The 19,392-nt window shown below is 33.1% G+C and overlaps 1 protein-coding gene across 7 annotated transcripts in view; it reads right to left on the bottom strand.

Moving 5' to 3' along the window:
• TANC2 (tetratricopeptide repeat, ankyrin repeat and coiled-coil containing 2) overlaps nt 1-19,392 on the bottom strand; it is a 363,080-nt gene that overhangs the window by 286,703 nt on the left and 56,985 nt on the right. For all 7 annotated transcript variants that reach the window (XM_034641081.1, XM_034641080.1, XM_034641082.1 and 4 more), the window contains one exon: nt 13,576-13,669. In XM_034641081.1, coding sequence (XP_034496972.1) covers nt 13,576-13,642 — 67 coding nt within the window. In that variant the 5' untranslated portion in view covers nt 13,643-13,669. The remainder of the gene's footprint in view (nt 1-13,575; nt 13,670-19,392) is intronic.

Genomic DNA, 19,392 nt, shown 5'->3' with positions numbered 1-19,392 from the left:
TTTCTCACTATGGCCTTCACTATTTGTCGTTCCATTCTGCCTCCCAACTCTCTCTCCCCACTTGACCATTCCCAAGTACTCTACCTTAAGCCACTAAGAACAGAGGAGAAAACATCCACAACTGGAAGGGAAGCATTATCTAACTTAACTCACCCAATTCTAATCTTTATATTTGCCACTCTAGTTGAGAATCCCTAACATTTTCAGTAAATATTGCAGGAATGTATGGTCAGAAAAATGATTGAGACCAATATTCTGCGACATGAAAGAAAAATTGTTTTTAATTAACATCAACTATATTACCGTATATTTAATAATTAGGAAAGGCAGGGGCATCTGGGTGGCTCGGTCTATTAAGCATCCAACACTTGATTTCAGCACAGGTCAAGATCTCAGGGTTGTAAGGAGCCCCGCATGGGCACCATGCTGAGCATGGAACCAGCTTAAGATTCTCTCTCTCCCTCTCCCTTTGCCCCTCCACCCCCAACTCACACTCTCTCTAAAAAATAATAATAATAATAAAATAGTCAGGAAAGCCATGGAGAGATGCTAATATTAGTTTACCTTTAAGGCAATTTTTCAAATAATAAACATATAAGAAACTGACAAGTCAACTCATCGCATATAACTGGTTCCCATTAACATGTTTCCATGAAAAATAAGGGGGAAAAATCAAAGAGCAAAAACGCACACAACTTAAAAAAAAATAACTCTCTCAACTACCACAAGAAGCCACTTCACTCTTGCCTACTTATTGCTTTGACATAATCCTTAGCAATTTAAGATCTCTTAACATCCAACTTGTTACTTCAAATAAAAGATATAGTTTTCAGATCTCAGATTAGACTTAATTCCATTACTGTCTCATTTACTCAGTAACAGCCATATATGAAGACTGAAAATTCAAGTTTCTACTACAGCTGTCTACTAGCTATAGACATTTGAGAAAGTTTTTTTTATCTTGAGCCAGTCTTTTTTCTCTCATCTGTAAAATGACATGGTATTTGCTACACAGATTAAATAAGGTAATATATGTTAAAGTCATCTGCCTTTGTGAAACAGATCATATGCAAATGTAAGGTAACAGTTACTCAACACACACTTCATCAAAGACAATAACTTTACATGACCTCTTATATTCATTTTCAATGAAATACGGATATATAAATGTAAATACAGTGATAGTTTGAACTGATGGGAGAACAGAAAGAAGTGTACATCCCTTACCCTTATGATAAACTATGTTAGGAAAACATTTCTAGAAAGTTCATGAACAATAAAAGTTTCATATTAGGAATACAGGCAATAAGCACTATAGCACATGAGGCAAAAGACTATGAACTAAAATGAGACATAAGCTGGACTTAAAAGATTGATTAGATAGGATTAAAGAGGTAACTTGAAGATAAGTGGCAAGTTTATTCCAGACGGAGTGGATATAATGATCAAAGGGTACAGCATTAATAATATAAAGCATTAGAAGTCTGATTTAGATAAAGTAGGAAGTTTCTTACTAAGAATTACAGGGAATAAGGCTTGAGAAGTTAGGTGAGGCCAGGTGCTGCCAAGCTAAGACTTTTCTGGCTAAGTAAATTAATATGGCAGCAGGATGAGAGTGAGGGTAGATGATAGTGAGTCAGAGAAAATAGTATATTTGTTCACTCATTCAACAAATATTTATAGAGCTAATTTCTAGGCATATTCTAGATGTTGGAAATAAGACAGTAAACGTGTAGGGCTTACACTTATCAAGAAAGATTGACAACAACCCAAATCAAACAAAGTAAAGTATCTCAAAAAATGATATATACTCTCAGGACAGAAATGGTTACTGGATGGAGTCTGAACATGGTAGGGGCTGAAAAGGAAGACCAGTGTGGAGATTGAGAGGAAAGGCCAGTGAATATTATACACATGTGTGTAGCAGAGGTGTATGGGAAATCTCGGTATCTTCCCCCCATTTTGCCATGAACCTAAAAGTGCTCTAAAAAATAAAATTTATTTTTTTTTAAGATTTATCTATTTATTTTAGAGAAAGAGAGAGAGCATGAGCAGAAGGGGGAGAGGGAAAGAGAATCTCAAGCAGACTCTGCACTGAGTGTGGAGTCTGATGCAGGGCTCAATCTCACAACTGTGAGATCACTACCTGAGCTGAAGCCAAGAGTTGGACACTTAACCAACCGCACCTCCCAGGTGCCCCTAAAGTCTATTTTTTAAAGATTTTATTTATTTATTTATTTATTTATTTATTTATTTATTTATTCATAGAGCACACGCACATGCACAAGCAGAAGGAAGGGTTGAGGGAGAGGGAGAAAGAGAATCCCAAGCAGACTCTGTGCTGACCTGAGCACGGAACCCCACGTAGGGCTCAATCTCACAACCCTGAGATCATGACCTGAGCCAAATCAAGAGTCAGATACTTCAACCAACTGAGCCACCCAAGCACCCCCTTAAAGTCTATTTTTAAAAAAAGAAGGTTGGAATTAGGTAGTGTTTATATTACCAACGGCTCTATAAGCTTAGTGAAAGACTTCTAACTGTATTCTAAGATCTATTGATACTTATTATAGGGTTCTAAGATTAGGGGTGATATGATCTGATGAAGTTTATTTCAGATTGCTATGGTCATTTACAAAATCAAAGCATAAGTAGTAGGAGGAAGACCGGTCTGCTACAGGCAGAGACTACAGAGTGATAAAGAGAAATTAGCAAAATTTTTATCTACTGTGTGAACTGGCTTAATGGTATAAAACAGGGGTTAGAAAATTTTTCTGTAATGAGCCAGATATTAAACATTTTATTAATTAATTAATGTAAGAGAGAGTGAAGGAGGAAGAGAGAGGAGCAGGGGATGGGGCAGAGGGAGAGGAAGAAGGAGACTCTCCACTGAGCAGGGAGCCTGACATGGGGCTTGATCCCGGGACTCCAGGATCATGACCAGAGCCTAAGGCAGGTGCCCAACCGACTGAGCCACCCAAGCGCCCCAAGATTAAACATTTTAGTCTCTGTTATAACTACAAAATTCTGCTGTTGTAACATGAAAGCAGACATAGACAAAACATAAGCAAGTGAGTATGGCTATGTCCCAATAAAATGTTGTTTAGAAAAACAGGTGGTAGGCCAGATTTAGCCTGCAGGCCACAGTTCACCAGCTCCTGATATAGAAGTTGAAGGAATCCTATATTCAAAGCTAGGTCTCCATGCCCACTGATTCTCCACACAGGATTTCTACCAAGTTCATGGTGGCAACAACATGGAGGACTAAAAGCCTGACAACAGAGTTGACGATGATCTCATAATCAGATGGAATTAGCCAGAGACCTGCTAAAGGGTGAGGACTGACATACACAAAGAAGAGACCTCACTCCAGACATATGGAATACATGTGAATTGAAACAAACTAAACTATAACCTAGCCCTTATTCACTTCAATAGTCCATCAAATCCAAAAGATCAGACTCTCATCACAGATGCCTTACATAAGAAAGGCTTTCCCTCTTTAGAGAAAAATATTATTTACTCCAGACACTACAGTTCTTTTAAACACAATGTCTGATAAACAAAAGAAAAATGTTGAGATGTGTGAAGAAGCAGGAAAATATGATTCATAATCAAGTAGCAAAATAATTAATAGAAACAGATGCATAAATGGACCTATATGTCTTAGCAGAGATGTCAGCTATTAAGCTATTTTTAGCTATTATGTATAAGTTAAGGGGAAAAAAGAGGTTAAAAATGAAAAAAAATGGGTTGAAAATTTCAATAGAGAAATGTAATTATCTTTAAAAGAACCAAATGAACATTCTGTAACTGAAAAATGCTGTTAGAATTAACTAACTGGGCTTAAAGGCTGACTGGACACAACAGAAGAAAGTATCAATAAACATGAAGACAGGCCAACATAATTAACCAAAGAGAAAAAAAAAAGTCCAAAAAACAAAAAGAACACAGTCGATATACATAAGGGATAATATCAAAGAATCTAATATATACAAACTAAAGTTCCAAAACACAGATGAAAAAAAAATAGAAGAAATAATGGCTAAGGTTTTACACAATTGATGAGACATTAGCACATAAACTAAAGCTCTCCAAAATCCAAAAAAGAAAACAGAAAGAAAATTATACACCTAGGTAATATCATAGCCCAGTGCTAAAAGCCAAAATGAAGAAAAAAAATTCAAAGCAAACAGACCAAATTAAGTAACAGGGCACATTACATTCCAAGTTTTTTTTTTTGGGGGGGGGGGGGGAAAAAAAAAATNTTTGGGGGGGGGGGAGAAACAACACATGATGGCTGACCTCCCATCAGAAACAGTTAAGAGTCAAAAGATAATTGAATAACATCTTCAAAGTGTTCAAAGAAAAAAATTACCAATCTAAAATTTCATACCTAGGGAAAATGGTCTTCAAAAATAAAGGGAAAATTAAAATATCATGGGGAAACAAGAACTGAGACAATTCACTGCCAGCAGACCTACACTTCAAGAAAAGCAAAGGAAATTCTGCAGGGTGAAGAAGAATCCCAGATAAAACATCATTTTGTAAGAAGGAATGAAGTACACTAGAAGAGGTAAATATATGGTTAAATATAAAAGACATTTTTAAAAAATCTTAAAGACTACTGACTACGTAAAGCAACAGTTATAATATAATGTGAAATATATACTATAGAAGTGAATAGAAGACAAAAGAGTGAGATATAAATAGAATTAAATATCATAAGGTCATTACAGTGTTAACAAAGTAGTAAAATAAAAATTCAAGTTAAACCATAAAAAGTTAAAGACGTATGTTGTAATCCCTTGTGTAATCTCTTTAAAAAAATTCCAAGAAGGTATAGCTAAAAGGTCAAGAAAAATGGATAGCGTATTAAAAAAAATTGATAAATCTTTAAAAAGACAGGAAGCAGGGAGAAAAGGAACAAGGAACATATGGAATGCAAAACAGAGCAAGATGAGAGACTTAGACCAAATCATATCAAGTTATACAGTCAATGTAAATGGACTAATTATACCATTTAGAAATAGAAAATCAAATTGGACTTAACAACAAGACAAAAATACATATTTACAAGAGATACACCTTAAATACAAAATCTGGATAAATTTAAGGCAAAAAGTACTGGACATTCAACTAAGCAAAAAAAAAAAAAAGAAAGAAATTAACATATAGGAGTTATAAAATTAGTACTTAAAAAATTAGCAGTTAAAAAATTAGTTTACTTAATAAATATAGTAAACTTTGTCCTATCAATAGAAAACACACTTTATTTTCCAGAGCCCACTAGTTATAAAATCTGATCAAAATTCAGCCAAGAAAAGCCAATTCCAATACTTTAAAGCAAGGTGAACTTTTTTCTTATTGGGCCAGATAGTAATACTTCAGGACTGTAGGCTGTGCAGTATCTATCACAAATGTGTTGCTAAGTTCCAATAAAACTTTATTTATACATACAGATGGTTTGTTTACAGGAGGCAGCTCATCAGTCACTACTTTAAAGAGAAGTAAATGATCAGGCCACATTTTCTAACCACTGTGCATTAAACGAGAGAATTATAACAAAGGGTAAATAAACAAACAAGAAAGATCAATCACTTGGGAAATTTCAAGCTGATTAAATTACTTGGGTCAAAAAGAAAATCAACAATACAGACTATGTATAAAGTTAATGAGAATATTACATATCAAAGTTTGTGGAATATGGTAAAAGCTATATCAGGAAAATTCATAATGTAAACAAGAAAAAAACAAAATTAATAAATCAAAGAGCTACATCTTTTGAAAAAGCTAATAAAATAAGCCTCAAAGCAAAGAGATAAGAAATATGAAAATAATATTAGGCAAAAATTAATTTCAAATGGCCATAATATATATAACTTTATGTAGATAAATTTTTAAATCTCAATGAAATGGAAGTTTTTTAGGAAAATAACAAACTATCCAAATTGCCTAAAGGAAACCTAATTCTATGAATGACAATAAAATAGAAAATACCGTCTAAAAAAACCCCAATACCTGACCTAGGCCAGCCATTTTTATGTATGAGTTCTACTATACTTACAAGGAATAAGTAATTTATATGATACATAAAACACAGTGAAAGATGGAAACCATGACAATTCATCTTGTGACACTAGCACAACTCTTAAACAACTTTGAAAAAAAAAAGGATGAAAACAAAACTGGGAATAGATGTGAAAACATGAGAGTGGGGGCGCCTGGGTGGCACGGTGGTTAGGCGTCTGCCTTCGGCTCAGGGTGTGATCCTGGCATTGCAGAATCGAGCCCCACATCAGGCTCCTCCGCTATGAGCCTGCTTCTTCCTCTCCCACTCCCCCTGCTTGTGTTCCCTCTCTCGCTGGCTGTCTCTGTCTCTGTCGAATAAATAAATAAAATCTTAAAAAAAAAAAGAAATATAAACAAAACCAGTCAAATCAGACTTGTTTGAAGATATAATTTCAAGGTTCTCACCACTTTTTTCATTCTCCAGCCACATTTCTTTTCATAGCTCACTGTCCTCTACCACCCAAATGAGAATCCTTATTCTCTTTTATATGACCACATTCTGTCACTTCCTCTAACGCCTTTTTACCTCAAGTTCCATGCCAACCTATCTTAATTGGCAAGGACAAATGAATTTCATAAGAGGTTAAGTATCTCAACAGCCAACCACAAATTGGAGAAATTGATGGGCAGAGAAAGGGAAATAACAGAGAACAAAAATATGACAGGTCTAGGTTTTATTACAAAAGATTTTATAGCTCTAAATTAAAAAAAGCAAAATCCTTTCCTCTTATTAAATGGGAGTGTATTTTTTAACCAAATTCTGTTAGAACACATTAGAGAAAAGGTAAAAACCCTTGAAAAACTTATGTTGTAATTTCACGGTTTATCAGTGAAATAAAACATACTGTCCTTGGAAGGGAAAAGATATTTTTACAGTATAAATATATTTGCATTAAATACTATTGTATATATTTCTTTATTATGAACATTCATTATTCAAAGAGCAATGAAGATTTTAATTTAATGGCTTATGGACAAAAAAAAAAAAGAAGAAGAAAAAGAAAGAGGAAAAGGAAAGGAAAAAAACTACCGGTAGCAAATGCTTCTAATGTAAAGATGACACTGTCTTTTCTTCTCCAATATTTATACTAGTAATTTTATTTTCACATCTTTATTGTATACTAGAACTTTCCAAACAACTGTGAAAAAGAAGGGTAATAGGAGAAATCATTATTATGTTTCTGTTTTAACAGAAGTGGCTGCTGTATTTCTTTGTTTAGTATAATGTTTAGATGACTAGTCTCTATTATATTTAAAGTACCTTTTTTCTATTTGATGATGTTTTTAAAGGCTGCTCAGTTTTATAAAATGTCATTTCAGAATATAATGATAAAACAATACAGTTTTTAAATATTTTCTTTTAAGATTTTATTTATTTATTTGAGAGAGAGAAAGTGCACGAGTAGTGAGGGGAGAGGCAGAGGGAGAAGCAGACTCTCTGCTGAGTGGGGAGCCAGATACCCGGGTTCATTCCTGGGACTTTGGGATCATGACCTGAGCTGAAGGCAGATGCTTAACCAACTGAGTCATCGGGGCACCCCTAAAACTTTTTCTAAGTTAAAAACCTCTGTTGAGATTTTCTGATATACAAACATCTTTGCATTCCTGGCATAAATTCTACTTGTTGTAGTATATTATCAGTGATTATTTATTTATTATTTTATTTATTTATTTATTTATTTATTTGAGAGAGGAAAGCACACACAAGGCGGGATGGGGAGCAGAGAGAGAGGGAGACTCAGACTCCCTGCTGAGCAGGGAGCCCAACGGGGGGCTCAATCCCAGGACCCAGATATCATTACCTGAGCCAAAGGCAGACACTTAACCAACTGAGCCACCGACATGCCCATGTTGATTATTTGTATTTAACTATAAGTTTTACCCCCTTACTTTGGCTCACTTTTCTTTCTATACCTCTTGTCTTCTTCACATTTATTTTTTTACTTTGCTGGGAGACAGTCTCCAGTTTTTTTCTCCCAACAGCTTTGTGACACTTGGGGTACTATACTTTCTGAGTCCTTGAATATCTGAGATTATCTGCTCATAATTGAATGATGGTTTCCCAATACAATGATAGCAAGTAACAGCATTAACACATATCAAAGAACCATATTTTAACTATTTTAACTTTTATTAATTACTTGCATGATTTTAAGTAAAAAGGTTAAGACAAAGAAAAGATATGTATAAACATATAACTTAAACAACATAGAAACACATATATTTCCTTTATAACTCATAATTCAAGAGAGTCATATAATTGTTTTTTCATAAAAACATAGGAGTACCTAGTCTTACATGCAACAAGAACAATTTTTACATGGAAAATATGAATTAAGTTACAAAATTCAAAGCTGATATTCATATGTCCTTAGGAAAAAAACACTGTCTGAGAAAATTCATTTATTATTATGTAAAATCTATTTCTGTGAAATATTTATCTAGTGGCGTACACAAAAGTTCAGATCAACTATTTAAAAGACAAATTATAACAACTTCCCTTTATTACAAATCCTTTTTTAACTGTTGGTTTCCTAATACAAAACAAATAATTATGCCTATGAGGAAACTCACCTTATTAATCTGAAAAATAAGCTATGAACAAAAGTTAATATAAAATCCACCCAATTATTAACAATTAAAGAAAAAAATAATGATGAAAACACCAATGATGTCATTCCGTAAGTACACTTTTTTTTTAATATAAAATTTATTCCTGCTCTAGAATTTCCTGCCTTGGAGTACATTTGAAGAAAAGTGCAGCTTCTCTACAAATATGGTTCTTTTCACACAGAATACAAAGCACTATTTTTATAACTACACTAACTTGTAACTATTCTAAATTATAAACATTTCACATGAAAAACCATGGAGAAGAATAAATACTAAAATAAGACCTCCCAAAATCTTTATTGACATAATTAAATACCTAGTAAATCAAAGGAATTAGCTTTAACACTACAGTAGAACCTTTGATATGTATGAATTTAATAATATCTCTACTAGAACAGTACTACTCAGAAGCCTCGCATACAATAATTTGTAATTTCGCTAAAGGGAAAATATGATGCCTACCTTTAATAAGGGTAGTATGTACGCATAAGTTACTTACCTGGTACTCAAGGCAAAAAGACTATTCACAACTGCACCCTATTACGGCTTTATTGATTTCTACTAGTTATCTTATATGAAGTAATAGCTGTGAAGTGAGAGAAATGCTGGTACTGATATCAAAAGTGAACAGCTAAAGGTGTCTAAGAAAATCATGGTTCTAGGCCACAAAACAAATTTTGGACAAACCATTTCTTTAAATGTCAAATTTGGAGGCAGCTTGGATCTCTGACATATATGAGCGTGTGTGTGTGTGTGTGTGTGTGTGTAATCAAAAAGTGACCAGTGGAATGATGTCAATTATTGTCTTCTGCCAAACTCAATCAAACTGTCTGGGGAGACAAAATAACGAAATGCAATGCAGTTCTCTGGATTGGATTCTAAAGCAGAATGAGGACATGAATGGAAAAACTAATGAAAGCCAAATAAAAATCTGGAGTTTAGTAAACAGTAGTGTACCAACGTTGGTTTCTTAGTTTAGACAATGGACCATGATAAATAAGATGTAACAATGGGTAAAAGTGGGTTAAGAGGTATATGAGAATTGTCTGTACTATCTTTGCAACTTTTCTTTAAATCTAAATTTAATCCAGGGGTGCCTGGGTGGCTCAGTCAGTTAAGCACCTGCCTTTGGCTCAGGTCATGATACCAGAGTCCTGGGATCAAGCTCCATGTCAGGCTCTTTGTTTGGCAGAGAACCTGCTTCTCCCTCTCCCTCTGCCTGCCACTCTCCATTTCTGTGCTCGCTCGCTCTCTCTCTAAAAAATAAATAAAATCTTTTTTTAACCTAAAATTTAATCCAAAATAAAATGCTTACTCCAAAAAATTAACTAGACACAGGAGGAAATAACATTAGTAAAAACCAAAAGAAAGAGACAACAGACATATTTAGTTATCAGACACAGATTTTAAGATAGATAAATAGAGATAAAAATATACATTTACTACATGTGGGGAGATAAGAGACAAGATTGAGAATACTGACAAAGAATTGGAAACTCTATAAAGAATAAAATGGTGTCCATCTGTCGATTGTTTTTAAGCTGAAAGGGGAAAATCAGCATCCATATAGCAGAAAAACCTGGAGAATACCTTGATTTGGTCATCAAAATCACTAATGAATGACAGAGAGATATTGTCTGCTTCTGGTTGTGATGCCCCAAGAAGAAAAAACATACATTTAAGTAACATTCAGACCTGAGATACATACCCTGCCTCTAATCATTAAAAAAAAAAAAAAAAAGATCAAACACAAAATCAGGGGCATTCTGCTTATTTTCAAAAGAAGAGAGAGACTTTATTCTTCAAAACTGTCCAAAAAGGCAGAAAACTATTTCAAATTGAATAAGAGTAAAAAGACATGACCAGTAGTGCAATGGCTTATCCTGATTAGATTTTGGAAACAAGGGGGAAAATTCTCCAAAGGAAATTACTGGATAAGCTGACAAAATTTGGGAAATGGTAGATTAGATAAAAGCATTATATCAATGTTAAACTGTCTGCGATTAATATACTGTGATTATGTAAAAGAATCTCCTTGTCCTTAAGAAATACACACTAAAAGGGTCACCTGGGTGGCTCAGTCAGTTAAACGTCTGCCTTCAGCTCAGGTAATGGTCTGGGGTCCTGAGACTGAGCCCCGCATCAGGCTCCTTGCTCAATGGGGAGCCTCTTCCTTTGCCACTACCCCCTGCTTGTGCTGTCTCTCTGTGTCAAATAAATAAATAAAATCTTAAAAAAAAAAAAAAGATGGAACAGGGTATTATACTAAGTGAAATGAGTCAGACAGAGAAAGACAAATACCATTTGTTTTCACTGGTGTGTAGAATCTAAAAGACAAAACCAACCAAACAAACAAACAGAAACAAATCCATAAATACAGAGAACCAACTAGTGGCAGCCAAAGCGGACGGGTTTGGGGGATGGGCAAAATACATAAAGAAGATCAAGAGGTACATACTTTCAGTTATAAAATAACTGAATTTCCATCACAGAGATGGAAAGTACAATATAGGGAATACAGTCATTAATACTGTAATAATATCGTTTGGCAACAGATGGTGATTACACTTACCATGGTGAGCAATGAGTATGTTGCATACCTGAAACTAATATAACATTGTATGTCAACTGTACTTTAATAATTAAAAAAAAAAGGGAAGAAAAAAAAAAACACTCCTAGGCACATCAGTGTAAATCTAGAAAACTAAAAAAAGGAGAAAAAAGACAGATCACCTTTAAAGAGGCAGCAATTAGACTAACAACTGACTTCTCACCAAAAATAATTCAAGGAGCCAGAAGACAATGAACTATATTTGAAAGTGCTGAAAGAAGATAACTACCAACCTAGAATTCTACCCCCAGCAAAAATATCCTCCAAAAAATAAAGGCAAAATAAGGACTTTTTCACATTAAAAAAAAGGTAAATTTGCCATAGGAAGGAAATGATAAGGAGTCTTCTCCAAGCAAAAAGAAAGGTGATCCCATCTAGAAGAAAGTGAGGGATGAAAGGAAGGAATGAAAATCAAGGTAATGATCAAATATGTAGGTAAACCTAAATAATGGTGACTACGTAAAACAACAGTAATGTCTTGTGGAGTTTAAAATACATACACAGGTGAAAAGAATCTAATGCTCTTGCATTGTCCAAGAAGAAAGTAAAAGTACCAATCAATATCAAACTTTGGCATCTGAATCTTTTTTTTTTTTTAAAGATTTTATTTATTTATTTATTTATTTGACAGAGATAGAGACAGCCAGCGAGAGAGGGAACACAAGCCAGGGGGAGTGGGAGAGAGGAGCAGGCTCATAGCGGAGGAGCCTGATGTGGGGCTCGATCCCATAATGCCAGGATCATGCCCTGAGCCGAAGGCAGACGCTTAACCGCTCTGCCACCCAGGCGCCCCTGATATCTGAATCTTTAAGGTAACCACAGAAAGAGTTACAAGAATATGTAATTTCCAAGTCAAAAGGAAGAGACATGGAATAATAAAAAATGTCTTTGATCAATCTAAAATAAAGCAAGAAAGGAGAAAGAACATAGAATAGGCAGGACAAGTAGAAAGTACATTGTAATATGCTATATTTAAACCCAAATAAATCATCGGCTGAATTAATGTGGATTAACCAACATCTCCCTTAAGAGAAAAAATTTGTCTGAATGAATAAAGAAAGCTCAACTATATCCTATTAACAGTATAGCTATATAGAAATGCTGAAAGTAAAAGAATAGAACAAACCATACTATGCAAACACTAATCAAGAAAAAGTTAGGATAGGTATAGTAATAATTGACAAAATCAGCTTTCAAACCAGAGACATTATTCGAAATAAAGAGGATATTTCATTATGATGAAACAGTCAAATTCACCAGGAAGATAGAGCAATTCTAAATTTCAATGTATCTAATAAAATAGCTTCCAAATAAAAAAAAGCAAAAACAGGAACAAGAAGGAGAAAAAGACAATTTAATAAACATAGTGTGAGATTTAATCATATCTTCCTTAGTAAATAATTTCTTTAAAATAAATAAGGATCTAAAATATTTGAAAACCACCATTAACTACACTGTGCCCAATAATTGCAGAATCCACGTTATTTTCAGGTGAATCCAAAACATTCACCAAAAGTGATCACAGGCTGAACTATAAGGCAAATCTCAAAAACTATCAAAAAAATTAACTTGTAAAATGCAGAAAAACTGAGAAATTGAAAAGATTAAAAGGAAATAAATATCTATAACCCATTAGCAGAAAAGAAATATTTAGTACATCTCTCATCAACATTTCTCCAAAAAAGTATATATACAGCTTCTGTTTTTACCTTAAAAGCCTAAGAATTACCTCCTTATTCTTAAGTCAACTTTTTAAAAGCTTTATTTTAATAACTGTACAAATCTAAAATTTATATTTCACTTTCTGTACAACCTTCTGAAGACAATTTCTATTTTTACAGTCTCATTCCCCAAACAGTGCCTAGGACTGAAATAATTTCAGATGTTAATTCAAAAAGTAAATTTAGGTCTAGTAAGTTTTTAGTAAGTAGTGCACAGAAGCATTACTCTCACATGTATTTAAATAAATACGTTTCCTTCACAAACTTTACTTTATCTAGCTATTCCTGATAAGTATTCAAGTGTTCCAACCTCTTAATTAAGAGGACGGCAGCCTAGAGGAATGTAAACTTTCTTTCTTTATAAATTGAATAAGCCATTTATAGTAAGTAAATATATAAAGTTGTAGCACCAATTCAGATCCCTAAAAGAACTTCCCTCATGGAACATTACATCAAAAACTAAGGACGTACTGTATGGTGACTAACATAACATAATAAAAAATTATTATTTTAAAAAAAATATATATCACACAGAATAAATGTAACATAGTCACTTACCACTTGATCTGTTTTTACGACTTGATTTCCCTCCAGTAAGAAGCATCTTGAGACTATTCCGAAACATGGCTGTGCTATTCTAGTACTCACAAAACTGTAAAACAAAATATGGGAAAATACATTAGAAAACTTCATTTTCTATTCAAAATACTATTAATAATTAATTTTAAATGCACTATCAGGAATTAACTATGTTAAAAGATACAGTACAGAAATTTTAACAATATGACAAAAACATTTGATTAATTTAACATAATTAAACATTTCAGTATTTCCTTAAAAGTGTACTATAATACTTTGAGTACCCTAAGAGATAAAGGTAGATATCACTAAGGGTACAAAGAATGTAATCACCACAGAATAAAGTCACCATAGAATAAAGAATTAGGTAGCTATACAGTCTACACTTTCACTTGACTCCCTTTTCTTGGACAATTTTCCCATATTCCCAACACACACACACACACACACACACACACACACACACACAAGGTTTAAGAGTCTAGAAACTTACAGCAGGTGCATGTTTTCCATTGACCAAGCCAGAATTCCACCTCAAAGACCACTGATACACATGAATGAGTACCTATCCTCTTTATGTCCCACTTCTATTAAAGGAAAATTCTTTCAGTTGTGCTTTGGATTATGTCCTCTCTCACCTCCTCAAGGACTTTTAGCCAAAAACCATCTTCCTTTACTTTCTCACACACTTTAATTTTTTTTCTCTCTACTGAATCATTCTAATCATAACATAAATGCGCTAGTATGTTCTAACCAAAAACAAATGAGCAAGTCCCTCTCTTTATTCCGACATGGTCCAACCACTGCTCCTATATCCTTACTCTACATAGCAAAATTTCCACAAAGTGTTGTCAGTCCTTGGTGCCTCCAGCAGATTGAAGAGAATAAACATGAAGTAAAGTGGAGGTCAACAAAAAATACCCAAACCAAAGCACTGAGAAATAAAGGTTGAAAAATGTTAAGAGAGAATAAGAGGCCTGTGGAATCCACTGAAATGTTCTACCATACATATCACTGAAATCCCAGAAGAAAGGAGAGAGAAAATAAGAAAGAACCAATATTTGAAATAATAACGACAAAGAATTTCCTAACATAAAGCCACATCTTTAAAGAGCTAGAGGAAAAAAATAAAAAATTTAAATAAGCAACAATCAACAGACAGACATAACTTTCAACAGAAATTAAGAGGGGCAGAGGACAATGGAATGACTTCCTAAAAATTCTGAAAGAAAATAGGTGCCAATCAAGAAATCTAGTCACAATTTTAAAATGTCTGAAAAAAAGAAAATGAAATAAAGGTGATTTCAGAAAAACAAACAAGAATTTATCAGTAAAAGAAATACTAAAAGGGAATTCTTCCTACAGAAGGAAAATGATACTAGGAAAAAAGCATGGAAATGCAAAAAGGAAGAGCCATAAAAAAGGTAAATGTTGGCAAACATGGATGAACAGTGACCATAAAAATAATTACATTACTAGCTTGTTAAGTTTAAAATATATATAGATTCAAGATGCGTGACAACAATAACAAAAAAAATTCAGAACTGGGATAGATGGAGTTAAAGTTTTTAAGATATCTGCATTATGCAGGAAGTGGCAGAAGTAATAATCTGCATCAGACTGCAATAACTCAAAATCAATGTAGTGATTTCTAGTATAGCCATTAAAGGTTAACTGAAGTGAGAAAAAGAATAAATAAAATATTTCATTGAACCAAAGAAGGTAGAAAGTGAGAAAAAAAGCATAGTGCACATTAGTAAAATAAAAACAAATAGTAAGATGGTAGCTTTAAACTCAAATTATAGTTATCATGTTAAATATTCACTCTGCTATAAGACTACTTATGGTCACAGAAATATTAAATATAAGATGATGAGAAAAGCATATCATCCAGAAAACAATTAAAAGGAAGCTCTCATAGCTATGCCAATATCAGACAAAATTAACTTAAGGCAATAAACATGACAAAAGATAAAGAGACATTTCTTAATAATTAAAAAGTCAAACCAACAAAAAGATATCATACTTCTAAATATGAATGGACCCAATAACAGAGCTTGAAAATATATAAAGCAAAAATATACAAAACTAATAGAGGATGTGGACAAATCCATAATTACATGAAAGAGTAACATACCTTTGTCAATAGCTACAAGATCAATCAGATGAGAAAGTTTTTACTAAGATACAGATTTAAACTACACGATTAACCAACTAGACTTAATATACATAGTACATTCTTCCAAATAAAAGCAGAATATACAAACTATACACAAAATACATACCAAAATGAACCATAGGCTGAGTCATAAAGCAAGTCTTAATAAATTTCAAAGGACTTAAGTCTTTGAGAGTATGTTCTCTAATTACAAGGCAATTAAGCTAGAAGAGAATAATTTTTAAAAATTGAGAAACTCCCCTACTGCTTGAAAATTAAATGACATACTTCTACACTTATGAGTCAATGGAAATTTTAAAATATTTACAATAAATTATAATGAAAATGCAAATTATGGAAACATAGAGAATAAAACTAAAACAATGCTTGTAAATAAAAGTAAAGAAGAATGCATATATTAGAACAGAAGGATGAAATCAGTATCTAAGCTTCTATTTCAAAAGTTCAAAAACAAATAGCAAATCAAAGAAAGCAAAAGGAAAGGAAGAATAAAGAGTAGAAATGAATGAAAAAGAAAACAAATCCCAAACAAATAAAATCAATGAAGCAAAACATTAGATTTCTGAAAAGTAGTAAAATTAATAAATCCCTAGCAAAGCGAATAAAAAAAAAAAAAGAGTGAGAGAGAGAGAGAAATTGCCAATATCAGAAAGGAATGGGGGACACTATTTCAGATACTAAAGGCTGTTTTAAGAAGATACTATAACAGCTTTACACCAAATTTAATGTTTTACATAAAACAAATACTGTGAAAAATAAAACTTATCAAAACCAACACAAAATTGAGCAGAAAATCTGAAGCAGCCCTATCTCTATTAAAGAAATTGAACTTATCAAAACTCTTCCCAGAAAGAAAGCTGCAGGGCCAGATTATTTCACTGGTGAAGTCTACCTAACACTTAAGGTACAAAGAGTACCAATTTTATACCATTTCCTTAAGAAAATAGAAGGAATACTTCCAAACATAGTTTATTAATCCCAAAACCTAACAAAATATAAGAAAAGAAAATTACAGACCACATACCTCATGAACAAAGACTCAAAATCCGTAATAAAAGACACTGAATACTACAAATGGTTGCTTAAACAAACTAAAGAAAACTTAAACAAGTAGAGATATACCATGTTCACAGAGTGGCAAGTTCAATATTGCCAAAACGTTGATTCTCCCTATCATGTCCTAAAGAGACAACAAAACCTCAAATTCTATCAGGCATTTTTTTTTTAAAGAAATTGAGCAGCTCATTCTAAAACACATATAGTAATACAAAGAGCCTAGAACATCCAAAGCAATCTTGGAAACTAACAAAAAAGCTGGAGCATTTATATGACCTGAATTCAAGACTTACTCTATAGCTCCAGAAATCATGACAGTATGGTACTCTTATGAGCATCATCAAGCAGATCAATGACAGATCAGTGAATAGGTAGTCCAGAAAAAAGATCTACAATTATATGGTCATTTTTTTTTTTGGACTAAGTCATTAATGAGTAAAGAGAAGTCTTTTCAACAAGTGGTGGTGGAACAAATAGATATCCACTTTTTAAAAAAATTCTCTTTGATTTGTGCTTCACACTATATATGAAAATTAATTCAAAATAAACCAAGCACCAAACAACACATGAACACTAAATCATAAAGCTTTTAGAAAAACACAGGAAAATATCCTTATTATTTATAGGCAGAGGATTCTTAGAATGCAGAAAGTAATAACCATAAAAGAAAAAATGGATATATTTGGGCTTTTTAAAATTTTTAAAAACATCTGCTCATAAAAAAATAACATCACCAGAATGAATAGGCAAATCACAAACTGGGAGAAATTTTCACAAAACATGTATCTAACACAGAACTGATATCCAAGATATATAAAGAACACCTACAACCCAACAAAGAGACAATCACATTCTTTAATGGGTGAAAGATTTGAACACTTTTAAAAAAGCTTATGAATGGCCAACACACATATTGAAAGAGGTTAACACTTTCCCAATTTGTCACTGGGATAATACAAATTACAATGAGCTACCACTATGTTCCACCAGAAGAGCAAACTTTTGAAAGACTGATAATATCAAATATAGATGAGGATGAAGAGCAACTGAAACTCTTAATATATTGTTTCAGGAATATAATAGTACAATTGCTTTAAGTCTAGCAGTTTATACAAAACTAAGCATATTCCTAACATATGACTCCACACATTACATATTTACCCAGGAGGAATTAAAACATGTGCATAAAAAGACTAGTGTAACAATTTTCACAGCAGCTTTATTTATAACAGCCTAAAAGTAGCCCAGGTGTCCATCAATAGGAAAATGGGTAAACTGTGGGAATTTCATATAGTAGGATACTACTCAGCAATAAAAAGGTATGAACTATTGATATATTCAACAACATAGATAAGTCTCAAAATATAATATGCTGAATAAAAGAACCTTACATAAAAGTGTATGCAGAAATCTATGGTAGGAAAAAAATCAGAATAATGGTTGTCTCTTGAAGGTAAATGTGAGGATTAACTGATAAAAGGCACAGGAAACTTTCCAAGATGATGGTAAATTCTGTATCTTGAAGAAGTTTGGAATACACAGATACATGCACTTGTCAAAATTCAGCAAATGTTCACATCAGATTTATGAATCATACTGCATATATATTTTACCTCAAAAGCAAAGAGTAAACATTGAACTCTACTTAATTACATTCATGCTTAAATATTTAGAAGAACGCCTACGATGTCTCCAATCTCTTTGAAATGCATAAAAGAATAAGATGAAATGATGGATGGATAGAGGGACGATGGTAAAGCAGATACGTAATAAAGCAATTACAGCAAAATGTTAACAGTAGATTCTACATACTGGGTATAAATGTGTTAACTCTAAGATTATGTTAAATTTTCTATATATTTGAAATTTTTTATGTACACTAAAAACACACTCCCACAAAGGAAAATCTAGGTCTAGATCTTTTCAACAATGCATTCTACCAGCATTTAAGAAGAAACAATACCAATATTACATAAATTGTTCCAGACAGTAGAAACAGGGAACACTTCCAAACCTGTTTTGCAAAGACAGCATAAGCTTGATAACAAAAGTCAATATGGTTATTATAAGAAATAAGTTAAAAGAAAGAAATTACAGATGATATAGATGGAAAAACCCTAAACAAAATACTGGCAAAATCAAATCTACCAATACACTGATCAGAACCAAGCGTGGGTTTAATCCAGAAATACAAAAATGATTGAACATATGAAAGCAATATAAGTGACCACATTAATAAGAGAAATAAATCACATTATCAACAGATGAAGCAAAAGTAATTGATGAAATTCAACACTCACTCATGATCTTTTTTTTTTTTTAAGATTTTATTTATTTATTTGACAGAAAGAGAGACAGCCAGAGAGAGAGGGAACACAAGCAGGGGGAGTGAGAGAGGAGGAAGCAGGCTCCCACCGGAGCAGGGAGCCCGATGCGGGGCTTGATCCCAGAACCCTGGGTTCACGCCCTGAGCCGAAGGCAGACGCTTAACAACTGAGCCACCCAGGCGCCCCAACATTCATTCATGATCTAAAAAAACTTATACAAAACTAAAAATTAGA

This window comes from Ailuropoda melanoleuca, chromosome 13 (genome assembly GCF_002007445.2).
Source record: "Ailuropoda melanoleuca isolate Jingjing chromosome 13, ASM200744v2, whole genome shotgun sequence".
NCBI lineage: Eukaryota > Metazoa > Chordata > Mammalia > Carnivora > Ursidae > Ailuropoda > Ailuropoda melanoleuca.
Note: the sequence above shows the minus strand (reverse complement) of the source record. Positions and strands in the feature narration are given on the sequence as shown.